This window comes from Phycodurus eques, chromosome 10 (assembly GCF_024500275.1).
Source record: "Phycodurus eques isolate BA_2022a chromosome 10, UOR_Pequ_1.1, whole genome shotgun sequence".
Taxonomy (NCBI): Eukaryota; Metazoa; Chordata; class Actinopteri; order Syngnathiformes; family Syngnathidae; genus Phycodurus; species Phycodurus eques.
In genome coordinates, this window is record NC_084534.1 from 12907845 (window position 1) to 12930500 (window position 22656).

At 39.8% G+C, this 22656-nt stretch overlaps 1 protein-coding gene across 1 annotated transcript; it reads left to right on the plus strand.

Moving 5' to 3' along the window:
* The first annotated feature begins 329 nt into the window (after window positions 1-329).
* Window positions 330-21429, plus strand: pusl1 (pseudouridine synthase like 1). The gene is made up of 8 exons (XM_061687493.1): window positions 330-535; window positions 608-668; window positions 2950-3137; window positions 9203-9352; window positions 14456-14626; window positions 18235-18289; window positions 20437-20599; window positions 21363-21429. The coding sequence occupies exons 1-8, from the start codon at window positions 480-482 to the stop codon at window positions 21407-21409; spliced, it is 891 nt and encodes a 296-aa protein (XP_061543477.1). The 5' UTR covers window positions 330-479; the 3' UTR covers window positions 21410-21429.
* Window positions 21430-22656: the final 1227 nt, after the last annotated feature.

The following is a 22656-nucleotide window of genomic DNA, read 5'->3' on the forward strand; positions in this document are numbered from 1 at the left end:
GTAAATGTAATTTTTACTCAACCATGTAAATTTTTCATCGGGACAGAACGCACGATTTGGTGACACACTGTGACGTCACCAAAGAGCGACAGAACATATAATGCCCTCCAGAAGCTCTTTACAGCAAATAATTTGAATAAACGTTAAAACGGCAAGATTATGCTTCGGTGTTAAACCAGTATTTTGCCTTGTAGCACAATAAATAACTGTAACAAATAAACACAAATGTTAGCTGAGCAGGGGTTGCACGCGGGATAATTAAACCTGTACTTCCGGACTACAAATCAACGATGTACCTACATCCGGATGCAACTCGCAGCATGTTTCACATATAGTATCTTCTTCTCACACCAGCACGACGTTTACCGGCAAACCGGTGCTGAATACGTTATTTAAATCTTTTCCGCCAAAGGTGTCCCGCACATCACTGAAACATGCGACACTTGTAAAATGCACAACAAAAACAATCGAACTAAGTAATGTGCAACCAGACACGTTACCTCATATTTTTCCAATACATTGGAACTAAATACAGGTAGGCCATTCTTCACATTAACTGTATGTATTCAGCATAACGACCGGTACCAACTGTTTGTATTTTGTACAGTGGTGCAGTCAAAGTACCTCCACACCAACTGGAGAGACAGGGGGTCCAAGATCACTTGGAGGTAACGAACTCAAATCTATTTATCAAATTATTATCAAACACACGCTAAGCCTACTCAGTAATATTAAAACATACTTTTGGAGAAAGTTAAGTATTTACACACACCAGTTACCCTTCTGTTGAAGCAGACTCTCCAGATTTGGTTTACTGGAGACTAAACTGGCCATAGGTGTGAATCGGAGTGTGAATGATTTTTGTCTAGATGTTGTATGTACAGTGCTGTGACAAAGGTATTTGCCCCCTTTTAAAAATTCGTATTTTCTGTATAATTTCCCCGCTATTAATTTCCCCACGTTTAAGATCATCAAACAAATGTAAATATCAGACAAAGAAAAAAGTAATTGCACCCCTTGTTAAATCATGAATAAACTGTGGCAAATCACATTTTTTGGGGGAAAGCTGAGTTCATTTTCACTGACCACAACCAAGCCTGATTACCTCCAGACCTGATCAATGAAGAAATCACTTAAATAGAACCTGTCGGACAAAAATGAAGTTGGACAACAGCTCTCTAAAGGCTGCAGCAAGATGCGACGATCCAAAGAAATACAAGAACAAATGAGAACTAAAGTGATTGAGCTCAATCTTGTCTAAAGCTTTAAGACTTCAGTGAACCACGGTGAGAGATATTATCCAAAAATGGAGAAAACATGGAATAGTGGTGCATCTTCCCAGGTGTGGCTGGCCTACAAAAATTACCCCATGAGCACAGTGACACCTCACCCAGGAGGTCACAAAGGAAACCAGGACAACATCTAAAGAACTGCAGGCCTCCCTTGCCTCAGTTAAGGTCAGTGTTCATGACTAAACAAGAAGGGAGAGACTGGGCGAAAATGGCATCTATGGCAGAGTTCCAATGCGAGAACCACTGCTGACCAAAAAGAACATAAAGGCTTGTCTTGCTTTTGAAGGCTTGTCTTGCTTTTGCAAAAGAAAAAAAAACATCTGAATGATTCCCAAAGACTTGTGGGAGAATATTCAATGGCCTGATGAGACGAAAGTTGAACTTTTTAGAAGGTGTGTGTCTCGTTACATTTGGCGTAAATGTAACAGAATTTCAGAAAAAGAACATTATAGCAACAGTTGAACATGGTGGTGGTAGTGTGATGGTCTGGGGCAGCTTTTCTACTTCAGGACCTGGACAACTTGCTGCGATTGATGTAACCATGAATTCTGCTCTCTACCAGAGAATCGTGAAGAAGAATGCTCAGCCATTAGTTTGTGACCTCAAGCTGAACCGCACTTGGGTTCTGCAGCAGGACAATGATCCAAAACACACCTGCAAGTCAACAAAAACAAATACAATAATATTAAAAAATAAAAAAGGTTTTACCTTACCGCTTATCCTCACTTGGGTTGTGGGTGTGCTGGTGCCTACCCCAGCTGACTCTGGGCGAGAGGCGGGGTACACCCTGAACTGGTCATCAGCCAATTACAGGGCACATATAGACAAACACCCATTCACACTCACATTCACACCTACGGGCAATTTAGAGTTGTCAATCAACCTACCATGCATGTCTTTGCGATGTGGGAGGAAACCGGAGTGCCTGGAGAAAACCCACGCAGGCACGGAGAGAACATGCAAACTCCACACAGGCGAGGCGGAATTTGAACCCGGGTCCTCAGAACTTTGAGGCAGATGTGCTAACCAGATGTTCACCGTGCCGCCCCCCTCCAGTGTTGTTGAATGAAAACAATTCTAAAAGAAAGAGTGGACCAAAATATCTCCACAGAGATTTGAAAGACTCTTTGCCAGTTATAAAAAACACGAGATGTTATTCGCTGCTGCTGAGGGTGGCCTAACCAGTTATTAGGTTTAGGGAGTACTTTTTACACAAAGAGCCTTTTTCCCCTTATTAAATAAAATCACCATTTAAAATCAGCATTTTATGTTTACTTGAGTCATCTTCATCTGATATTTACATTTGTTTGATGATCTTAAACATGGAAGTGGCAAACTATGCCAAAACAATAAGATTTTGAGAAAGGGAGCAAATACCTTTTCCACAGCACTGTACAGTATAGAACATAGAGTTAAGGTAGAGAGGCACTATATAAGTGAAAGGTCATTTATCATTACCCTGTGACAAGCTGTCGACAAGTCTAGGGTGTCCACCACCTCTCACCCAAACTGAGCTAGGATTGGCTGCAGCTTGCACAATACCCCATACCCTGTATACAGGTAGACAAAGGGTGCTTGAATCTTAAAGCATGCTGAAGTTAACTTTCAACTAAAATCTTATTTTACTCCAAATTTCTTGTCTCCCCCATGGCTATAGGATGCAATAAGAAGACTGAGGCCACTCAACACAGTGTCTCTGTCCATTTCCAGCAGGACAGATAGGGGCGTCCATGCTCTCTCTAACTCGGCCCACTTTGATTTCCAGCGGAAGAATGACAAGCCGCCGTTTACCGAGGACATCCTGGTTCAGGCGCTCAATTTCCACCTCAAGGCTGAGCAAATTAGGCAAGTTAAATTCAACTTTTGGAGTAACTGATAGTGGTGGTTTACTCGCCTGACTTCCATGCAGGCAGCGTGGGTTCAATTCCCACTCAGTGAATGGTTGTCCATTCAAATAGTCAAGTGTTAAAATGGAAGAAATTCTCATAATTGACAAACCTTTGGGAAACAAACTGTTAGGAAGTAATAATATGTAGCAGTGTTTTCCAACTTTTATTGAAGCAAGGCAGCCATTTTACATGAAAAAAAATTCACGCCACACCACCCCCCCAAAAGAAATCACAAAAAGTATGAATATTCAAATAAGCATCATCTCCTTTCACTTTATATATCTACTCAGTGGGAAATCTGGGCCTTGTGTGTGGTAGATGAACAAAGATATATTTGTGATAATAGAAAATACACAAATGAAGTGAAATTGGATAATTTCCCGCTGCACCCCTGATGAGCTCTCATGGCAAGCTAGTGTGCACACCCGGTTGTGAATCACTAATACGGAGTGTCAGACTGTGGGAGTGGGATGAAGTCAAGCTTCAAATGGATTGCGAAGCAGACAGAAAGGAGAGAGTGTGAAGCAGAACGAGCCAATTTCCCAATGGAGGAGAGAAGCCGGAAGTAAGGAGGGAAGCTCCCAGCATCCCACTTGCATCTCACTAATCCTCCAACCTGCAGAGAGAAGGTTAGAAAGGATTATCTCTGCTATGCTTTTTGCTCTCTAGTATCCAATAACACACACATATGCACCCGCAATGCGGAATGGAAATAATCTTCTCGACCGGTGCAATAAGGGTAAACAACTCTTTTTGTGTTGTCTGCCTAGACCAGGGTTTCCCAAACTTGGGCTTACGACCCAAAACAGGTCCTGAGTGAATTTTTATTGGGTCTCCTACTGACACGATCTGTAAGAATGCTGCAATGTTATGGTAATTCATGATGCACTTTAGTAATTTCGGGTCCCGAGGACGACCCGAATTTCTAATGAGTCTTGAGCTGAAAGAAAAAGTGAAACCCTAGTTTTAGATTTTTTTTCATTTACTAAAATATACCGTACCACAAATACACTCCCAGAATCGTAAATGGGCACTCTCATTTTCAATGTGGGAAGTAAATATAGAAAACAATCTTCATATTTTAAATAAAGTAAGGGCGTGTGTGTGTTGTGGTGCTTGTGTTTGTTTTTGTGTGTGTGTGTGTGTGTGTGTGTGTGTGTGTGTGCCAGGCAAACGCTGTCACTTCACATTTCAGCAGGTGCCATTAGAAGATGTAAAGCTTTCCTGTGCCACGTGTGGCACCCAGTCCCCTCCCTCATAACCTAGTTTCTCTGATCATGCACAGGACACATGCGCGCACGCACACACACACACACACACACACACACACACACTGGCACGGAGTGCTACAGTATAATATAACTCGGTGAACAGAAATAGGGCTGCACATGCATGCATGATGCATAGAGTTGAGCAGCATGGTTCGCTACCATGGCACCCACTTACTTTAATTTACCAACCAACACCAGCCTGTCTGAGTGTTGTGGCATCACATTTTGTTGAATGCAAAAGTCTTAAACAGGTCTCTGAGCTGTAATGACAACAAAATAAATGACTTTAATTATATCTTAATTAGAGGTGCAACAATTAAGACCTTGTTTAACTTTCAATTGTCCAAATCCTCTGAATTTCAGCCTCTCAACAGTAAATATTCTTAGGTTTTTGTGGTCCTCCATGAAAACAGATGTATTATCTTTGTGTTTAATCAAAATAAGACAGTTGCAAACATCTGCTTTTACCTTGAAAAACAAAAAAACAATATTTTTTTGCTTATTTTCTGACATAATACAGATCAAACCAGAAACTGAATCTAAATATTTATATTTGTGCACTGTCAATTTAAAATAATGTCCTGTTTTTTAATAAAGTGATAGAAATTAAAGTTTTTTGGGGGGAAAAATAATCGAAAGATTAATCGATTAGTAAAACAATCTTTCGTTGCAGCCCTAAACTTAATAGTAGGGATGGCGAATATCAGTACAAGGTATCAGTATTGGGCCAATACCAGCCTTATTTCAAGGCATTAGGTAGTCGTGAAGGCTGCTGATACCAGCCACTGATACTTAAGGCAAAAAACAGCTGACATCAAATCAGTATTCCTTGCCATCAGCTGGCGCTACACTGCGGTGTTTTGATACATCGGCAAATCATGATGTGGGACAGAAAGAAGGAAAATTACCAGGATCTGTCATTGTGTTCATTGAAATTGTATGTATCAAAACTACTAGTGGTATCGGTACTCCGTATCGGTGAGTACTTGAGTGAATACTCGTATTGGTATCTGGTCAGGAAAAAAAGTGGTATCGAACATCTGTACTTAATACAAAGCATATCATATGACAGCAATATCTCGCTAATCTGAACCCTTAGTGCTTAGGGTCAATGTTATTATTGCTGCATCGTTGCTTTTCTGTTCCTCTTGCCTGGAAAAAAGTCTATTTTAGAACCAACATTCTTGTCTCGTAGCAGTCATAAAATTAAGCGCAACATTTATTAATAATAAATGAGAATACAAACTAAGATTCAGTATTTCTTCATATAGTAGTGGCTGGGGACTGTAGAGAGTAGTAAGTGTCCATTAGTGATAAGAAATTTATTAGAGCAAAGCCTTTATTTGCAGAAGTGGATTTAAAAAATGTGGATTGCAATGAACAGAAGATATAATATACAGGCTTTACACGATCAGGATTTTTGGGGCCGATCAGCGAGTTTAAAAAAAACGATAACCGATCCGATCACAAGATGGAGCACTGTGTCTATTTAAATGACTTGTTCATTTACTTAATTTCTCCAAAATTTATATTTACAAGAAATATATCTTTGTTCATCTATTTATGCCAGTGAGGCATAGTGACAGACAGAACAAATAAATGCTCTTCTATTAGATGGCAGGAAGTAAATACAGTAATTAATGTATCCACTTTTTGTGACATTTTTGTTTGTTGGTGTGCCGTGAGATTTTTCAATTGTAAAATATGTGCCTTGGCTCCATAAAGGTTGGAAATCACTTCTCTAGTGTATTCGTGTATTCTAATCAGTCAGGTCAAACCAACATTACAACATGACAGAAATAATGGGTGCTAACGTACTGTAATTAAATTACTTTATTGTAATTACATTACTTCACACACACTGAAACTTTAGAACGTGATTTGACAGAATGCCGGTAGAACCGTTAGTGCTAGCACTAGCTTGCTAGGCTACATAACGTTTTGTTGCCTGCTTGCGAGCGGCATCGTATTAAATGTACGTGAACATACCTCAAGCAATCCTTGAATTAAAGTCCTATCCCGAGCACCAGTGACCACCAACACAAGATTTTATTGCAGTAGTCTGACATCGTGCAATCGTGAAAGACCAAATTTGTCTTGTCGTCTGATCCACGCATTACATGTTGTCTGTCTTAGAAGTGTTGTCTGTCCCACACCGCCGACATTTAAAAAAAAAAAAAAAAACTTTTTTTTTCGCATATTTACAATACTACGTCAAAAGACACGCGACAAGGCTAAAAATAAACTAGCTTTTGAATTCAAATATACCGTACACGATGGCGACGCGGAGTAAATGTCTTTTGCAGAGCCGATCAATGACGTCATTGATTGGATCGGCGAATTATGACATTAAAGCCGATCTGCATGAAATGCTAATTATTGGCCGATACCGATCAGGCCGATAAGATCGGTGTAAAGTCTAATAATATACTGTATTCTGTATGTATTGTTTTAATTTATGGCCTTTGGTACTTAGTGAATGTTGAAATTGCTATTTTCTTCTGTATACAGCAGTACTTTTCTATGTTTTTTATAATAAATATCAGCTTTACAGATGCCATGTGTGCTGTGCAGGCATTGTGGTGTCAGTCATAGTAATTGCGCCTACCTAGGCGTTATTATTATTCTTTTTGCTGAGGGAGGGAAAAGCAGAGCTCTATTCAAGATGTGGTATTTATTCATGTGAATTAATTTGAGTATGGCTTCCATAAGAGCAGAGGCCACTATTTCTGGAAAAATTGTCCAGTATTTTACCATTGTTTGCACATCAAATGTCAAATCTTAAGTTTGTCCTTTTTGAGTTGAGGCTTTACTGAGTGAATACACGTCCTGCAAGATCAGCACTGAATGTTAGTTCTTTTGTTGTTGTTTTATGATGACTTTGAACTTAACATGAATTACTAACTAATGTGGAACTAAATAGACTATTGTTACAATGAATGATGCCTGGAATTAAAGGGGGTAAGACTAGAAAAGTTTTTTTTCTACTTTTTCTTTGCACTTTTGAACATGATTTATATTGAGTTAATTGTTTTGTTGTCCTTAAGGATTTAACTTATTTTCTTTTATTGATTATGCAATCAATGATCGTTTGTGTTTTTCTTTTCTTTTTGTCAACATGTTCAATAAACCACCCCCCAAATAATATGTGAACCTAAATTACATTTCCATTTTTTGACAGTTTATAAAATAAAGATTTCAGAAGAAAAATAAATGCACATCCCTCATCCAACCAGCATTTCTTAATGTGGTTTCTAAATCTGGTGGTTCACCATTCTTCATAGTTTGAATGTGAAGCAGATGTCATGATTGGAAATGGCACTGACCTTAATTACATTCAAATACATCACACAGACAGATTCCTTGTTACCCACGACTTGATCTGATCTCAAAAGAGAGAGTGGTGTAAATGTCACACACATGATGTATACAGCGTCCCCCTGGTGGATGCACATCAAAGCACATCTCATCCTGAACTGATGCTAAATATTTGAGCGTAAGCGCTTAGCTCCTCTGAGCTTTGTGCTCTCCGACAATGGCTCTGCCTTTGTATAAAAGCTGCATCATTGGCATTTTAGACAAAGACCCATGCACAGTTTTTGTGGCTTGCATTAGGAAAAACATCTGTTCCAATGTGGGGGGGGGAAATGAAGGATGCCTTTGATCAGTTTCCACATTAGCTTTGGTAGCAGTGGGACTTCAAGGAAGAAAATGTTGTTCTGGTAGTCTCTCACCCCCACAGTGGTGGACTCTGGCCCAGACTGGAATATTTGAAGTACTGGATGGATGACCATGTAATTGAGGAAAATTGCCACCAGAAGATGAATCCTAATCATGTTGGCAATGACTCGTCACTACTATTACATGGCATTAGAAAAAGCATAGGACTCGTCTGACTAAAACATGTAACACCTTAGTCTGAGTAATGATGTTATAGTAGCATCTATGCAATGTAAACTTTTAATTTAAAAAATGAATGAATAATGGATCAGATTAAGATAATCTGTGCATGCCAATTTTTGATTTGTAAACAGACAATAGAAAGCCAGTAGATCAGTTGCACTAAATGTACAATACAGTATGGTAATGCTGTACAAACCCTGCAGCCAGCTATAATTGAGGGGGGGGGGGGGGGGGGGGGGGGGGGGGGGGTCCATCTTTGACATAATAGGTCAGTTGGAAAAATTACATTACTAAAGTTCTGCAGCCAATTTTGGTCATTTTTGTTGCTCATCTACATGAAAAGACTTTTGAGCATCATCATGCAAATATTTGGTATGAGTCTCCTAATTTTTGGTAAACCATAAATGCCAGGAATGGTCTCCTGTGGATATAGCCGGTAATAAAGTGCAGGGTTGATGGTTTTCTGACTTCTTTAACGTTTGTAGGTGCACAGTGATTTCTTTCTTGCACCCGCTGGTTGGGTCTCTTTTGAGTCTTCCATATGTGTTGGTATCATTGAGAAGTGTGAGTACATTGTAATGGTAGTCTCTTGTGTTAGAATTACTGTGCATCTCACCTTATCTGCTGGCAAGATTGTGATGTTTTCATCCTTGCTGAGCGAAGTCAACACTTTTCTTTCCTCGAGAAAGCCTCCTAAGATGAGTGGCGAAACGTCTTCTAAGACAAACAGAACAGTCCAGTTGTGATCGATTCAATGCCCTGAGAATGAAATGACCTGGATGAATGAGTATATTCAGAGACACAGTGCATGTTAACATGATTTGAAAATGTTTCTCCTCTTTTCCAGCATTACCCGTGCCTATCGCGTCCCTGATGATTTCCACGCCCGTTTTCGAGCGCTCTCTCGGACGTATGTCTACCGCATTGGCCTGGGTGTCTCCCATCCTTCTGAGCTTCCCCTCATAGAGCGCGACATGTGCTGGAATCTCCGCCACATGTGAGTCAACAGCGTGTGTGTGTGTGTGTGTGTGTGTATGTGTGCATATACTTGTGTGATTTCCTTTCATATAGAAACTGTGGTGAAAGTCTGAGCTCAACCTAACACACACACACACACACACACAAACCCCCCAATATGCTCCTAAGAAGTCTTCCAGAAACAATGGCATGTTAGACACATGAATAATCCACGTGCCGAGTCGGAACTGCAAATTAGGGCCAGTCTACTCAAGTCAAACGTTTTATCTGACGTCCCAAAAGCAAACAAAGATGTGGGAAACAATAGATGTCGAGGCAAGAAAGGAAGAGAAAACAATGCTTTTGGGAGAGATTTGCTGCTTACATGATGTTCTCTTGGCTGGAATTGGAAGGAGGAGCGTGAAGAAACAAATTTCAGGGAGCACATACTGTACTGTACACATACTGCATTGTCTAATTTTTTTAGGGAGGGGGGGAAGTAGGCCAAGATAAGCTGCGGGCTCATACGCATGCTGAGCAACACCCACACGCATCTCTCTCCCTCTCTCTCTCACTTAGTCTTCTCCTGCTTTCCTCCCTCCGTCCTTTTGCTAGCGTCTTTGCTTCGTTATCCCGTCTCACATTTTGAGCATCCGCCTTGTCCTTCCGCCCCTGAGCATCCCTGACTCCCTCTGTTTGATCTGCTTCTTCATCATCACTTCCCACCACCCGCTGCTCGGAATATCGTCTCCTCTCCTTTGCGTTTCCCAAAGCAAATGAAACCTGATGACCTACGCCAAATGAGAAGTCACAAAGTCGAGAGGTATTGTTTAGTTCAGTGATTCACAACCACGGTGCCGTGAGGTGTCCCGCAGAGAATTATCCAATTTCACACTGTCCGAAAATTATTTGACAAATATTTACTAAATATATATAATATAAATAACAATAATAATAATAATATATAAAATATTTATTATTTACAAATAATGTTCATCTATCTATGCTATCGACGTATAGTGAATACAGAACAAGCAAATGCTTTTTCTCAAGACGGTGGAAGTGACATTTAACCCGTGTATCCACGTTGCTACTCATACAATAGAATAGCTTTGTGTTCAACTGCAGGCCCATATTTCACAATTTGTGAGTAAATGAGATCATCATTAGTTAAGTAGGCTACAGAGACCTTTTGTGACCTTTTTGTTTCGTGGCATACCATGAGATTTAAAATATGTGCCTTCGCTCGATAAAGGATGCGAAACACTGGTTTAGTTGGTTAGGTAGTTATTGCACAAAAACTACATAACCGTTCTCCATGAAAGTTTGTCCAGAAGAAGAGCTTGTTCAAATTTGGTGCAAGTCTCGATAAGAGAAATTATTTTCTCAATTTCGTTGAGTAACGATGGATAGGTTCCCCATCCCCCAGAATGCAAATGGTAGACGTTTTTTCCCCCCCACCCGTAAACCTGAAAGTAGCTTGTAGCTAACATATGGGCAGATTGGATTTTTTTCATTTTTGTTAGCGAAATATCTATTTGCCATTTGAGTTGCCAATCATCATCAAAAAAAGGTATGGTCCCTTTGTCATCGTGGACCAGGGAGTAGCCTGCTAACATATGGACAGACAAAATTGACAAATACAGTTCTCCACATTTTTTATTTTTTTGCATTAGTTAAACCAACAGATGTTTGGGTGCTGATATAACGTTTTCTTCAAACCCTAAAATAAAACATTCTACTATGCCTTTGTCTTATGTCTTTCTTCCCGAAAGAGGGACATAGCCTGCTAACAGACAGCAAATACAAATATAGCGCGCCTCAATTTCTGTTTTCACTTCAGTTAAGTTTCATCTTGGCAGAGGTCTGCACTGTCCTATATGGTATTATAATTGGTATTTGTTTACAAACCAGACAATAATTACCATTGCCACCAACAATGACTTATTTTTCATGTTCGTTTGTTTTTTTTTACTTTTGAGTTTGTATTTGACAAAATATCTTTGCTGTGCAGTTCATTAAAATGCATTCACTGATTAGATGTTCATGAAAGGTGGTGTCTAAATTGTGTATGAACATTCTTAACAAAGAAAAAATTGCTTAAACATATAAACTGCTACACTTATGGATGTTCATCACACTCAAAATATTTACCTACTTATGGGCAACTTTTAGTACGGTGATGAGAAACACAATTGAAGTTGGCTAATACTGGATTGCATTGTAACAAAATACAGATTGTTTACTATTTATTTTCATTTAAATGTGAATACAAAAATGCAGTTTTGATGTTGAAATACACCTGTTCAATAGACCTACCTTGATTTGCTCAGTCATCATGTCATAGTTAAAAAAAAATGTGACAGTTTTCCTTTTATCCATATACATTGGAGGGGGGGGGGTATTTAGTCAGCCACCAATTGTGCAAGTTCTCCCACTTAAAAAGATAAGAGAGGCCTGTAATTTCCATCATAGGTATACCTCACCTATGAGACAAAATGAGGGGAAAAAATCACATTGAATCAAGAAAATCACATTGTCTGATTTTTAAAGAATTTACTAGCAAATTATGGTGGAAAATAAGTATTTGGTCACCTCAAAACAAGCAAGATTTCTGTTTCTCACAGACCTGTAACTTCTTCTCCTCTGTCCTCCACTCGTTACCTGTATTAATGGCACCTGCTTGAACTCGTTATCAGTATAAAAGACTCCTGTCCAAAACCTCAAACAGTCACACTCCAAACTCCACTATGGCCAAATAGCTGTCAAAGGACTGGGAAGACTGAATCTGCAATAGGGAAGCAGCTTGGTGTGAAGAAATCAACTGTGGGAACAATTATCAAAAAATGGAAGACCTACAAGACCCCTGATAATCTCCCTCGATCTGGGGCTCCACGCAAGATCTCACCGCATAGGTTCAAAATTATCACAAGAATGGTGAGCAAAAATCCCAAAACCACTCGGGGGGACCTAGTGAATGACCTGCAGAGAGCTGGGACCAAAGTAAGAAAGGCTTCCATCAGTAACACACTACGCCGCCAGGGACTCAAATCCTGCAGTGGCCGACGTGTGGCCCTGCTTATTCCAGTACATGTCCAGGCCCGTCTGAAGTTTGCTAGAGCACATTTGGATGATCCAGACGAGGATTGGGAGAATGTCATATGGTCAGATAAAAGCAAAATAGAACTTTTTGGCAAAAACTCAACTTGTCGTGTTTGGAGGAGAAAGAATGCTGAGTTGCGTACAAATAACACCATACTTACTGCGATGCATGGGGGTGGAAACATCATGCTTTGAGGCTGTTTTTCTGCAAAGGGACCAGGACGACTGATCCGTGTAAAGGAAAGAATGAATGGGGCCATGTATCGTGAGATTTTGACTGAAAACCTCCTTCCATCAGCAAGCGCATTGAAGATTAAAGGTGGCTTGTCTTTCAGCATGACAATGATCCTAAACACACCACCCGGGCAATGAAGGAGTGGCTTCGTAAGAAGCATTTCAAGGTCCTTGAGTGGCGTAGCCAGTCTCCAGATCTCAACCCCATAGAAAATCTTTGGAGGGAGTTGAAAGTCTGTGTTGTCCTGTGACAGCCCTAAAACATCACTGCTCTAGAGGAGATCTGCATGGAGGAATGGGCCAAAATGCCAGCAACAGTGTGTGAAAACCTTGTGAAGACTTACAGAAAATGTTTGACCTCTGTCATTGGAAACAAAGGGTATATAACAAAGTATTGAGATGGACTTTTGTTATTGACCAAATACTTATTTTCCACCATAATTTACTAATAAATTATTTAAAAATCAGACAATGTGATTTTCTGGATTTTATTTTTTTTTTTCTCATTTTGTCTCTCATAGGTGAGGTATACCTATGATGAAGATTACAGGCCTCTCTCATCTTTTTAAGTGGGAGAACTTGCACAATTGGTGGCTCACTAAATATTTTTTTGCCCCACTGTATTTAAAATATAGACTTTAAAGTGATGTAGAGAGAGTTCATTCCCATGTTGGTTTAAACAAGGCTTTTTTAATGTTTACACTTTTTGTTGGAATGAGCCTGAGAACATGTGAATCCATAATGATGCCACTTGAAGCACTTTCACACTTAACCAGAGTGTAAATGAAAATAATTCTTTCCAGCTTCTTCATTTAGAAGCAACTCTCCTGTGCCAGATTTTAAATGAAGGCTTTACGCTTTTAATTAGTGAGACAATCTCTAAATTGTTCCCTGCTTGTTGTGTTCCTCTCTCGCTTTCATGCCGATCATATTTGAGAGCTGATATTAACTTGTTCGGGAAACCAGACGCCAGCTTTCCCTCTCCTCCTCCAATCAAGGCGTGCTTTGGCATGCTTTATGCTCTCGTTGCCTTGTGACTCACAAATATGTGCAAATTAACCAATAAATTATTCCACTGCTACGAATGGAACAGGGGAGTCTAAAATGTGTCGTTTAAAGTGTCCTTTCGCACATCTAAAGGGGAACCTCAAGTCAAATGCCGCAAGTAATGTAATTAATGTAACAAAAGAGGAAAGTATTTGAATTAAAGGTGCAATGACTAATCAACAACTAATCAGTTATGAAATTAAAATATTTTGATAATCGTTTAGAGACCTTGTTTAACTTAAAATTTCACAAATGCTCAGAATTTCAGCCTCTCAACAGTAAATGTTCTCAGATTCCTGTCGTCCTCTAGATTGATTATCTTTGTTTCATCAAAATAAGACATTTTCAAACATCTGCTTTTGCTTTGGAAAATAATTATCAACATTTTTGCCTATTTTCTGACATGGACCAAACCAGTTACTGAATCATAAGTAATTTGTTGGTGCATTTTCTTCAGTCAGTTTGAAATAGTGTCCTGTTTTTGAACAAAAGGAATCCAATTCATCGATTAATCGATCATGAAAACAATTGTTAGTTGCAGCCCAAATTTGAATACAATTTTGCAGAACAATGTGCCTCTAACCTCAGACCTCAGTTCAGTTAGCATCAAAGTATTAGCTCTGGGTGTGTTTTGCGTTTCTTTTTTTATTTGTTTGCTTATTTCAAAAGAATTGAAGTGTACAACTTGGTTGACAACATGGTGTCCTTGCAAACATGCCGCTCACTGTGCTGGTTGGTCACACCGTGTTTTTGTTGTCAGGGAGCTCGATGTGGGAGCAATGAGCGAGGCGGCTGCCATGTTGCTCGGGACTCACGACTTCAGCAGTTTCAGGGCAGTCAACTCTGACATGCCTTTTAAAAACCCCGTGAAGACCCTGGATGTCGCCAGGATACAGCCTGGCAGAGCATTTGTATGTGAGCACTTCCACAGGTAAACAAGATTTAAGGATACTTTATTTACGGTTTATTTTATTTATGGTATTAAACGGGGCAACTGAAATTATACAACCAAATGAATATGTTCTATAAGTTGCCTATTTCTGAAAATGTGTCTGAAAGTGAGCAGTTCCGAATTAAGATGACTAATATAACAACATATCAGCTATGAGAAACTGAGCTACATCTCCATTATGGCAACTCCTCCAGGCAGAATCATACAGTGTGTACAGAAAGTATTCCGCCCCCCTTAAATTTTTCACTCATTGTTATATTGCAGCCATTTGCTAAAATCATTTTAAATGTTTTCCTTATTAATGTACACACAGCACGCCACATTGACAGAACAAAATGGAATTCTTGAAATTTTTGCTGATTTATTAAGAAAGAAAAACTGAAATATCACACAGCCATAAGTATTCAGACCCTTAGCTCAGTATTTAGTAGAAGCACCCTTTTGAGCTAATACAGCCTTGAGTCTTTTTGGGAATGATGCAACAAGTTTTTTTACACCTGGATTTGGGGATCCTCTGCCATTCCTCCTTGCAGATCCTCTCCAGTTCTGTCAGGTTGGATGGTGAACGTTGGTGTTCAGCCATTTTCAGGTCTCTCCAGAGATGCTCAATTGGGTTTAAGTCAGGGCTCTGGCTGGGCCATTCAAGTACAGTCACGGAGTTGTTCTGAAGCCACTCCTTCGTTATTTTAGCTGTGTGCTTAGGGTCATTGTCTTTTTTGAAGGTGAAACTTCGGCCCACTCTGAGGTTCTGAGCACTCTGGAGAAGGTTTTCAGCCAGGATATCCTTGTACTTGGCCGCATTCATCTTTTCTTTGATTGCAAACAGTCTCCCTGTCCCTGCATCTGAAAAACGCCCCCACAACACGATGCTGCCACCACCATGCTTCACTAATTTTCTCCACACACACCGCTTAGAATTAAGGCCAAAAAGTTCTATCTTGGTCTCATCAGACCAGAGAATCTTATTTCTCACCATCTTTGAGTCCTTTAGGTGTTTATTAGCAAACAATGCGGGCTTTCATGTGTCTTGCACTGAGGAGCCACTCTTCCGTCGGGCCACTCTGCCATAAAGCCCCGACTGGTGGAGGGCTGCAGTTGTGGTTGACTTCCTAGGACTTTCTCCCATCTCCCGACTCCATCTGTGGAGCCTCAGCCACAGTGATTTTAGGTTTCTTCTTTACCTCTCTCACCAAGGCTCTTCTCCCCCAATTGCTCAGTTTGGGCAGATGGCAAGCTCTAGGAAGGGTTCTGGTCATCCCAAACGTCTTCCATTTAAGGATTATGGAGGCAACTGTGCGCTTAGGAACCTTAAGTGCAGCAGAATTGTTTTTTGTAATCTTGGACAAGATCTGTGCCTTGCCACAATTCTGTCGCTGAGCTCTTCAGGCAATTCCCTTGACCTCATGATTCTCATTTGCTCTGCCATGCACTGTGAGCTGTAAGGTCTTATATAAACAGGTGTGTGGCTTTCCTCATCAAGTCCAGTCAGTATAATCAAACACAGCTGGACTCTAATGAAGGTAGAGAACCATCTCAAGGATGATCAGAAGAAATGGACAGCACCTGAGTTACATATGAGTTTCACAGAAAAGGGTCTGAATACTTATGGCTGTGTGATATTTCAGTTTTTCTTTAATACATCTGCAGAAATTTCAACAATTCCGTTTTTTTCTGTCAATATAGGGTGCTGTGTGTACATTAATGAGGGGGAAAAGTGAACGTAAATGATTTTAGCAAATGGCTACAATATAACGAAGAGTGAAAAATTTAAGGGGGTCTGAATACTTTCCGTACCCACTGTAGGTCCTCGGTTTAACAGAGTTACTGCGACACGTAACACAATTTTATAAGTTGCAACAGGTGTAGTCTCTACTAAAGCCATATTTACAGTAAATATTTGTATGAAAAACATACACGCATAACACAGGCCAAAATATAAAATAATCAAATGGGAAAAAAATTCCTTAACATTGCACCCGTGGTTGGCTTGCACACTGGAACTGAAACTAGTTCATTGCTTGCCATAACCACGAGCTATCATAGGTCGGGACTATCATGAACCGAGAATCCACTGTATTCCTCTTTTTTTTTTTTTTTAACCTGTCCTGTTCAGCTGCATGGCCTTGCAGAATGGTGGATCTGTACGTCTTTGTGCTGGAACAGTTTTTCTGTGCAACAACAATCCCTTGTATTCTATAAAACAACACTGGCATGGAAACAGGAGTTCAACATTCCAAGATATCCTGTCTTAGCGTTACAATCTTCATAAAATCTTATAAAGTATGTCTTGATCGATTTTAAAAAAATTTTTTATTTTTCTTTGTCTCTCCCCATGGTTGACCAAGTAAATTTAATCAAAATGGCAGTTCCTAATGAAGTGGCCACCATGCATGAGTTTATGGTGTCATTTATATGTAAAAGCAACAAGAGATGTTTTGTAATAATACATTTTTAAAAAGTCTTGCTTTGACACGTTTGTGTTAATGAATGTGTCGTTGTGTCATACAGGTCAGCACTTTAGATGAGCGTTCCAAATACTCCACTTTGGCAATGGAGTAGGCGGGAGAGGGATTACACATCTGTGGGTGCCAAATAGCACTTTCTTCGATATTAATTATTTGGCCGGATGACATAGCTGACAATGTGAACAAATGGTAGCTGTTAGCAGGCTCAGCATTTAGTACTAATACTTTAACTAAACTGAAAGCCACATCCTCTTTTATTGAAATAAATGGTTGAACCTCTTGTATCTTTAAAAGGTTGCCTTGCAGTTAAGCTGCCATTGTTTTTTCATGAGGGTCACCGTTAGTAACAGTGGTAAAAGAAGAAACGGAGGAGTGAATTATTGAAAAGCCAAAGCTTGATTTAAATTTTTGATCCTGAAACAGGGAGTTGTGGTATGTGAGGCTTGGAACTTAATGTTTGACTGGGTGTGCTGATTTGATCCAAATTCCTGCTGACTTTAAAAAAAAATAATAATAATAAAATAAAAAAGCCATTAGGATTATTTCGACAGTTTTCTTAGTAATCATTATTACTTTTTGTTTGAGTTTTGCTTTATATTATTTTATTTGACCTTAATATCCTCTCAAAATGGTACGAACTGATACTAATTTAGAATAGGAACTATTGTTATTTTATCATGGTCCACCAGGTACATATGTACAGTCTAATAAGAAGAAATGCAAAAACTGTATAATTGAATACTTACTTCATGAAGACAATGTTCAGGTTTATTGTTGATTTGATTTATCATAGTTGTAGATTTCAGTAGTGTAGAACTGCAATTGCAACATACTAAGAGGTGTGCGTAATATTTTGACCTATAACCACAGTAATAAACACTAATACCGTGTCAAAAAACAATATCGATCCTTGTAATGACTTTGATTAAAACTGTTGAGGGGGGAAAAAAGTGACTGAGGCGGGAAGTTTAATGAACAAAGTCGGAAAAGTAAGTGAAAGTAAACTATTTCGGAGCGTGAGCACTTTCTAGAAGAGCCAGGAACCGTCAATCAATGTTTGACTTTTTAAAAATGGTAAATTGTACTTTTTTATACACACGTTGTTTGCATGGTGTCTTGCAGAGAGATTCCATTCTGGGAGTTGACTTTTCAAAGCAGATCTTTTCTCTATAAGCAGGTATGTTTCAATATGTTTTGGTGCTGGTTAGAGTTCTAAAGTGGTGGAAAGTATACGGTCAATTTCCAGAAACTTTCCATCGTAACCTGGGATGGCTCACATGCTATTACAAGCGTTGTAAACTTGCAATTGTGTGGATGCAGCTTATCTTTCCATATTTGATGCCATGTTGTTGTTCTTTAGACCATAAAGTTGAGACTAACAGTGCCTCGGTTGGTTGCAGCCAAGCAGTGCACTTAATTTAGCCTTAATTGCTTCAGGACATGCTTAATCGACAATTCCATTCATTAAGGATCGATTGTTATGCCTGTCCCTAATTGGAAGTTAAGTGGAATTTTGGAAATATTCAGCTAAACAAGTTGGATACTTTCAATGGAAATATGAGAAATTCCGCACTATAAGGCGCACCTAAAAGCCTTTAATTTTCTCAAAAATCGACAGGGCGCCTTTTAACCCGGTGTGCCTTATGTGTGCACTGAGTTCCAAAATTTGTAAAAATGTTGTTCAATTTTGGTAAGCGCTCTGCTTCATTGACTGTCCGACCATTTCCCGCCGACATAGGGACGTAATAATTAGAGAACATTGCGTAAAGCTACGTACAGTACATACGCTTACCTCCGCCACGCCTCCGGTAGGTATACTGTACCACCGTTATGCTGCTAAACAACATTTGTTTGGCTAAGGACCCCCGAAAATGGCATCAGCGAAGAGACATGGTTATGAGGCACAATTCAAACTACAGGCTATCAGTTACGCGGTTGTGAATGGGAATAGAGCAGCCGCGAGAGAATTCGAAATCAAGCACAAGAACAGCCGGGAGAAGCGTCTCTACAGTCACCATTCGACTGAAGGCAATAACGATAGCACAAGACATGAAGATCGAACACTTTCAAAGAGGTCCGTCTTGGTGCTTTCGTTTTATGAAAAGGCGCCATCCGCGCAAGGAGTACCGTGGCGCAGCGAACTCCAACCGCTGGACATTGGTGTCAACAGGGCGTTCATAGTGAAGTTGCGAGCGGCGTGGAGCGATGGATGAGAGACAGCGAACACACCTTTACTAAGACTGGGAGGCAGCGCCGGGCGAGTTACGCCATCATATGTGAATGGATTGTGGATGCCTGGGCTAAGGTATCTGCTTTGACTGTTGTCCGAGTTTTTGCGAAAGCCGGCATCATTGCTGAACAGCCACCCGGCAATGAGACTGACTCAGACAATGACGAGAGGGAACCCGGCATGTTTGACGGCGAAATTGCCCAGCTGTTAAATTCAGATACAGAAGATGAGGACTTTGATGGATTTGTGACAAAAGATTGAAAAAAAAATAATATGAGTGTATTTTTAAATACGTAGTAGAATAAAGTTAAACCAAACTCACTCTTTTGCTTCCGTTACCTTGTTTTACCATGCGCCGAATAATACGGCCCGCCTTATGTATGGCTTAAGTACAGAAATTGACCCCGTAATTGAGGCTGCACCCTACAATCCGGTACGCCTCATGGTGCAGAAAATACGGTAGTTACTTACCAACTGCTGTGATTGGCTGCCAGCCAGTACAGGGTGTGCACTCTCTCGCCAATAGTCAACCAGGATTGGCTCCCGCTCCCCCACAACTATACACCATGAAGAAAAACCATACAGAAAATGGATGGATGTATATATACAAACTGTTTCACAAACAAAGCTAATCAACATTTAGTTTTGACATGAAATTAATATCTGTAGAATTCTATGTGACCTCATCAATATCGTGCATCTGTGTCCTGTTTTATTTTCAACTTCACTATTTTAATTGGCAATTTTTTTATTACAATTTGATGTACTTTGATATCAAATGTATTCACCCCAGTAATATAATTAAGACACAAAAGCATTGGGTGTCCTTGATAACCTTGCTTTTGCTTTATGTGCTACATGTAGAAAATCATGTTTTTTTGGTATTAAATTTTATAACAGAAAATAGCCCTCCTTTAAGTTTCTTGTTATAGAACCCAATCAAACTGAACCTGCAATATTGTTCATTTCCAGTGTATTTCCATATGGTTACATTAATTCCTATTGAAACAACTCCTGGACTTCTGCAACTCTAGTGCTGGTATTGGTGCATGTTTCTTTTCTCTATTTAAGCCACGTTGTTGTTGCTGCTTTAGGTGCGCAGAATGACGGGGGTCCTCGTAGCCGTGGGCCAGGGAAGTATCTCACTTACTCAGCTGAAAGAGATCATGGAGGCTCGGGACTCTCTGGCTTATCCGCAGAACCTAGTTGCTCCTGCCCGTGGCCTCTTCCTCACCAGAGTGGACTACAGAGAGTCAGGTGTGGATGGAAGAAAAAAAAAACAACAAAACTGCTCAATCGAACAGTGTGTCATACATTGCAGTTGACTTCTTATTTTTTCCATTAGAATCAATTATTATTGAATTAATACATTACGAGGTCACACTATCAGAATCGTAAAACATTTACGATCGTACTGGCAATGTTTTAAGTAACGCAATCAAACTATTGACTGATATACAAATAAGTTAACCACTGTATAATAAAACTAAATTACTACATGCGTTAAATGTCAGAAGAGTAAAAAGTTCACTACACAGTAAAACTCAGCGAATACTGACTGACATGCCAGGAGAATTACATGTTATTCCTACCCTCCAAACATGGCTGATTCTGTGGCATGTAGTCCCTTGTTCTTTGAGACGCCATATTGTACTAGGCAGCCAGGACCAAGAGGTGTGAAGCAATTTCCTGTGTCACTATAAGTTCCAGTTGTAGTGCTATGGTTGCTTTCACTGATACGTTTTTTGTGGCGGCTTCATGAAAAAAAAAAAAAAAAAGTTAAACCCACACGCGGTTTCAATCCTTTAGGCCCATGGACCACATCAAGCCCTGCGGATATTTACATTAGAAACAATTATACACAACTGTAAGCTCTCTTCGAGTTGTCTTTATCATGGCTGAACTACTGTGGTAGTTCTTGTATTAGATTGTATAAGATTGTGAAGATACACCTTATCTGTTTGAGCGATCTTTTGTCATGTTATGCTGTGTTGACATTGCTTAATTACTCTTCCATCAGACCTGCTGCTGTCACCCCGAACCTCAACTGGGGACTCCGATGAGTGATACAAAAACTCAAATGTGAATGTTCTATAATAAAGTTTTTAATATTTAAGACTTGTTGGTTAATACTGGGTTTTTATGACACAAAGGACACTGCAGATGACCACCTACACATTATTTTAATTCATGTGAAGAATAAACGACTGACTGTGAACCCAGCGCGGCTAGTTGACCACACACAAACCCACATTGAGCCTAACTTGTTTTATTACTCTTAAGCCTACATACTGTGTATACATGAACACAGGGTAGTTTCTAATATCAAAACAAAGTTTACATGTGGAGCGTAACTGGTGTGTGTGCATCCTAACAGTGGTATACCATATCGAACATGCACACACATGCCCACTATGTACAGTGGTGCAAAAAGGTATTCAGTCAGCCACCAATTGTGCAAGTTGTCCCACTTAAAAGGATGAGAGAGGCCTGTAATTTTCATCATAGGTATACCTCACCTATGACAGACAAAATGAGAAAGAAAATATCCACAAAATCATATCCCTGATTTTTAAAGAATTTATTTGCAAATTATGGTGAAAAATAAGTATTTGGTCCATAAAAGTTAATCTCAATACTTTGGTATTGGTATATTATATATTGGTATCAATACTTTACATATACCCTTTGTTTCCAATGACAGAGGTCAAACGTTTTCTGTAAGTCTTCGCAAGGTTTTCACAGACTGTTGCTGGTATTTTGGCCCATTCCTCCATGCAGATCTCCTCTAGAGCAGTGATGTTTTGGGGCTGTGGCTGGGAAACAGACTTTCAACTCCCTCCAAAGATTTTCTATGGGGTTGCGATCTGGAGACTGGCTAGGCCACTCCAGGACCTTGGAATCCTTCTTACGAAGCCACTCCTTCGTTGCCCGGGCGGTGTGTTTGGGATCATTGTCGTGCTGAAAGAGAGCTACGTTTCATCGTCAATGCCCTTGCTGATGGAAGGAGGTTTTCACTCGATACATGGCCCCATTCATTCTTTTCTTAACACGGATAAGTCGTCCTGGTCCCCTTGCAGAAAAACAACCCCAAAGCATGTTTCCACCCCCATGCTTCACAGTAGGTATGGTGTTCTTTGGATGCAACTCAGCATTCTTTCTCCTCCAAACACAAGTTGAGTTTTTGCCAAAAAGTTATATTTTGGTTTCATCTCACTATATGACATTCTCTCAATCCTCTTCGAGATCATCCAAATGCTCTCTAGCAAACTTCAGACGGGCCTGGAAATGTACTGGTTTAAGCAGGGGGACAC